Here is a 5,305-nt window from a genome sequence, read left to right as displayed (position 1 = left end):
GCCACAGGGCGTATGATTGATATGCCACAATTACTGTGCAACACTGGCGTGAACTTGATGCAAACTGACTGGGAAATTATAAATCGTACAGGTACCTGTGAGTGTGCATGTGTGTTGTGAGTTGTTGTTTGGTTGAGTTATGGCAGTTATTTGACATACATACATGTGATCGGTGCTACCAAGGCATGTACATAGATATGTATGTACATAAAACCGGATATGTGAACGAGTGAATTTGAGCTTACCGCTGAAGGCATTCCTCGCGTCCGGCCAGTGCCAATTTAACAATATCCGCAAATACCGGAATCACAACCCAATCATTTGGTTTCGTCGCTGTCGCACTAGTTGTTGCTGTAGTCGTAGTTCCAGTTCCAGTTGCATGTGCAGCTTCACCACGAATTCCCGTTGATCTAACTGCAGCAGTAGTTGCTAGTGTTGCTGCCGATGTAATTATTTTTCTACTCGCACCTATTGCATGACTACTATTGCTGCTGGTTGTACTATTGTTGCTGCTGCTGTTGTTGCTATTGTTGTTGCCACTGCCATTGCATGTTGTGGTTGCTTTCATTTCCGTTGCTGCCTTAGCTACTTGGCTTCGATTTGCACATAGAGCGGAAGTCGCTGCAATTTCTACCTGCATGCCATCACCACCACTGCCACCTGTTACAGTTAACATCGGTGCACCGAGTACACAACCACCAACAGCTGCTACAATTGAATCGCCAGTCGAGCAGGCAATATCAGCGTTAACTGTTGTAGGTGTTGCCAGCACCTCCGTTATCGCCGCCCCCGCCGCCGCTGTTGTACCATTTACTAAGGAATCGGGTGCCAAGGTGTCCGGTGCGATGTCTATTGTCGCAGTTGCCGCTGCTGTTGCCGCCACCGCTACTGCCCCTCTTGTATAAGCTGTCCGACAGACCGCAGCTGTTGTATCAGTCTTTTGATGAGTCTCATTCAAAATACTGGCTTGCTTATGCCACAAATCGCCATGTCCTTCAGCATGTCGTTGCATGCAATCCAATTGCTGACACGTCATTTGCAATTTGCTCCACTAAAATATACGAAAACAGAGGTGTAGAGAAGATGAAAGAGATTGAGATTAAACACAAATTCAAGCGCATTCTCATATGTATATCTGTGTATGTATGCACATAGAAGATTATTTCTGCTCTACCGAAATAGAATCGACAATAAATTAAATTTGTGTTCGAGCTTGATACTTTTGTGGGTCAATTGGGTGCCTGAAATGATTTGCCATTACTTATACTACTTGATTATAGTAGAACACAAACTTCTAATCTTGCATGCGCTTACACATACACGTAAATACATACATACATATAAAAAAAATACATGTACAGCTGCTGCCTCCGTGCAGCCATTAATGATGGATTCTTTTTACCATAAATTCGTGTCATAAAAATTTTGTTTGAACCGCAACGCTGATGAACCAATTTTTTTATAGCATATAGAAAATAAGAAAAAGCAAGTGCATGTGAAAGAACACTAATCTGGGAATCAGCGTTGTTTATGCCAATCACACACTAAGTCGTAAAATAACATCCGCCTGAATGGGGAAGGTATTTGCTGGTAGGTGAAACGAGCAGTTTTTTTTTTATGATCATTGATAGGAAAATATTAAGCTGTAAGAGTATAGTAAAATATCTATGGAAAATACATAATATATAATAGACTCACAAACTGCATTCTAAAGAAAATATATATGGCAGAACAAATCCTAATTTTCTGCATATTTTTATGTGGTTTTCATGTACCTACCCATCCAATAAGGGGTTAAGTGGAGTTGGGATGGGCCATAATTTAGTATCGTCATACTGTCCATTTATTGAGAAGAGCCCAGCTGACTTCGCCGCGGGCCGAAACATGGTACTCTGTAGTACTAGGTTCAAGGAAAAAAATTCCATCAAGCTAAATACATGGCTGTCTGCAGATCAAAAAACGAGAAACCAAATCAACCATGTTGTGATAGATGGAAGGCATGATTCCAGTGTTTTAAATTATGGAGGGAACACTTTTTCACCCTTTTCAGTGGCAGCAGCACTGAAGGTAGTGGGGAAGACGAACCCGAGCCGAGCCCCCAGTCGATGACGATGGAGTCGATGTCCCACCGTCTGAATATGACGAGATACGGATAGCTGTGTGTAAAATTTAATGTGATTACCTGCCAAAATGACTTAACATCACGGTGCCCTCAAACACAACAGATCAATTCAAATTCCCAGATCAGCGCCCTTAAATGCAAGCACTTCAGTAACAATTGGCACACTGGTCACCTTGGTCGGGGTCGAGGCCCATCTCAACCTCTGCCGTACTATGGGTCCGGCACCCGGTTGCCATGGGACTCCACATTAAACCATTGATAGTTATACTTACGGGGAACACCCTGGAGGAGAGGTACGGATAGGAATTATGCGGCTGAAAAATAACAAATTTGCTGGAGCTGATGGAATTTAAGTGTGCTCTACTCAATCCGCGAGAAAGGCGACCCCGGCGAGAATAGGATCGGCACACACAATCAACTTTTTGATATCAAGGCCGCTTTAGATAGCACGAAAAGAAGTTCTCTTTATGCCGCAATGTCTGAATTCGGTATCTCCATGAAACTAATAGGGCTGTGTAACATGACCTTGAGCAATATCACCAGCTCCGTCAGAATTGGGAAGGACTTTTACGAGCCGTTTGAATGTGACGTGCAATATATCAGTGGAATTAATGTAAGTTGACATACATTCACTTTTGTAAGGGAACTAATTCACCTTTTATAAGTATACAATGTTGTTATGTTAAAAAAATAAATTTTGTTATCTAGACTTAAATTCAAAAAATGAGTGATAATTTCATAAAAAATATTTATAACTACCCAAACCTACAAAAAAATAAAGACGCCTTTTAATAGCAACAATAACAAGCATTTATTAATTCACTTATATAAGAATTACAAGCAAATACCTCAACCAACAAATATTTGCTGTGTTCTGACAGCCGAACTTAGAGTCGTTTAATGACTACTTAAGGTGTTCTTCAGTAACGATTTGAAAAAATTCCCTCTCAGAGTCAGTTAATGATTCACTAACAGCATTTAATGAACATTAAAGTTAAACCATTACTTAACTTTTTAATGAATGATTATGACATTTTGTGTTTGTTTTCAATAAATTTCAATTTCGCTAACTTTGCTGTAATAGCAGCACTGGCCCTGTGAGTAGAGCAATGGCGTGCCATTCGAGAGTTCCGAGTTCAATCCACGGCAACCGAGTTTTTGACGTAGAATACGTCTTACGTTTCGATATGGAGGCTATGCTCAAATGTTGTTGTTGTAATTTTTACAGCTTCACGAAAACGCTTATTGCACGAGAACTAGTGAAGCGATTTCAAAGAAAAGTGTGCCGCTTCAAAGACAAAATACCAAGCCTATCGACAGATACATTTATGTAAGTAGCCGATTCGGTGTCTGTCGTAGAAACAACGGTAAATATTGGCTTATTTTGGGGTAAATTTTGAGCCTTTAAAGTGCTCCAGCAGCTTATGATTTGCAGATAAACTTTCATTTTGGTATATAAGTTCTTTGGAGCAATAGAAACATTATCGTGTACAAATTTTGTATAAATTCAACAAATACCGAGCATCTAAAAGCCAAAAATTGTTGAAAAAATTTGCAAAATTTTTTTAATACCAAAATGCTCGAAAACCGCTCGAATGATTTTGTTTTGTTTTTTGTTCTTTAAATAATCAAAAATTCAGGTTTTTCCTGTCGTTTTTTATTCAAATATATGGGCATAAATGCTTTTCCATACAAAATCACTTCGTCATCATTTTGCAAACACGTACATACGCTGGAAGTGAGGGAAGGAGACAAAAAGTATGTGTGTGTAGATATTTCGGCTCTTGAATAACAGATGGCGTAATATTTATAAAAGACAAAGGTGCAGGGGAATATGTAGATGAAGAATATGATAAACATAAAAGTAAAAACAAAGATGAATATAAAGAAAAGTGTGAGGATGAGGATACCGATAAAGGTAAAGATGAAGACAGAGGAAGAAAGATTAAAATAAAGGAAAATATAGAGAAAAGAATATAGACTGAGGCTCAATCTGGGGACTATTTCAGGATTTTAGAGATTTTCGGAATTCTGAGGACTTATCGATATAATAATCTATATTTTATCGGTTTTGTTATCGATATTTTTTTATTGATTTTGTTATCGAAATTTTTATCGGTATTGTTATTGATTTTTCTATCGATGTTTTCGGAACTTATCGATATAATAAACGATATTTCGATAAACGATTTTATTATCGATATTTTAATCGATTTTTTTATAGATCTTGTAATCGATATTTTATCGATTTTGTTATCGGTATTTTTATCGATTTTGTTATCGATATTTTTATCGATTTTGTTACCGATCTTGCTATCGATATTATTATCGCTTGTCTTGTCGAAATTTTTTCTTAGTGTGCTTTCGTTTTTGACATTGATGTGCTCTTAACCATACCACGTTTAAATTTAGCGGCTGTGTCTCCGATACAGCCTGCAGACCAAGACGAAGGCGCTGGACTGTTCCTTTTTTATCTTTTAATAGCATTTTTTCGTCTAATTTTTAAGTTTTATTGAAAAAAAAATTTTAATTTCATTTAATGCTTATAAAGTTTTTCAATTAAGCTTTTTTTCTTTTTGCTTAAATTTTCTCAAATTTTTAGTTTTGTTGTTAACAAATATATATATATATATTTCTTTTTAATTTCGTTTAGTTTTTAGAAAACTTATTACTAAAAGCTGAATATAATAACTCTCGTTAGCTTAGCTATGCTGGATAAGTTTCTCTTAGACATATTAAATTAATTGCATTACATATTTTCTCAAACCATTAACGCGCAACTGACTTCGCTGACACTGATAAATGAATTCAATATTTAGGCATTTAATAGGTAATACATACCTGTAAATCAATATTTGGAAAGCTGGTGCAAACTCGGCATAAGCAGCTAAGTCTAGGATTTCAAAGAAAACTGCCCTAGATTTATTTAAGGAGCAAGTATAGAATCCACACGCACATTCGTTATGCCTACATATGTACGTCAAATGACACTCGAGCTTATCCAAGAATTAGACTTGAAATTACCACAGCAAAGCATAAATCAGCCCTCAGCAAAAATTGCATGCCGCTGTAAGTAAATGCAAACGAACGAATTTTATCACGACAAAAATGTCGAGACAGAGGAACAAATTTAACAACATCAACGGCAATGCATTCGATGATGGGTGACAGTAAAGTCGATAT

At 37.2% G+C, this 5,305-nt stretch overlaps 1 protein-coding gene across 1 annotated transcript; it reads right to left on the bottom strand.

The window, feature by feature from the left end:
- Positions 1-241: 241 nt before the first annotated feature.
- Positions 242-1,036, bottom strand: LOC118753563 (cell wall protein IFF7-like). The gene has a single exon (XM_036488448.1). It carries the CDS (start codon positions 1,034-1,036, stop codon positions 242-244), a length of 795 nt encoding a protein of 264 aa, XP_036344341.1.
- Between the last annotated feature and the right edge of the window lie 4,269 nt (positions 1,037-5,305).

Source organism: Rhagoletis pomonella, unplaced genomic scaffold, assembly GCF_013731165.1.
Source record: "Rhagoletis pomonella isolate Grant_MI unplaced genomic scaffold, Rhpom_1.0 Rhpom_scaffold_02623, whole genome shotgun sequence".
NCBI lineage: Eukaryota > Metazoa > Arthropoda > Insecta > Diptera > Tephritidae > Rhagoletis > Rhagoletis pomonella.
This window is presented reverse-complemented; position numbering and strand designations above follow the sequence as displayed.

Coding starts and splice junctions, on each gene's coding strand:
- LOC118753563 (XM_036488448.1), bottom strand. CDS start 1,036: ATGACGTGTCAGCAATTGGATTGCATGCAACGACATGCTGAAGGACAT.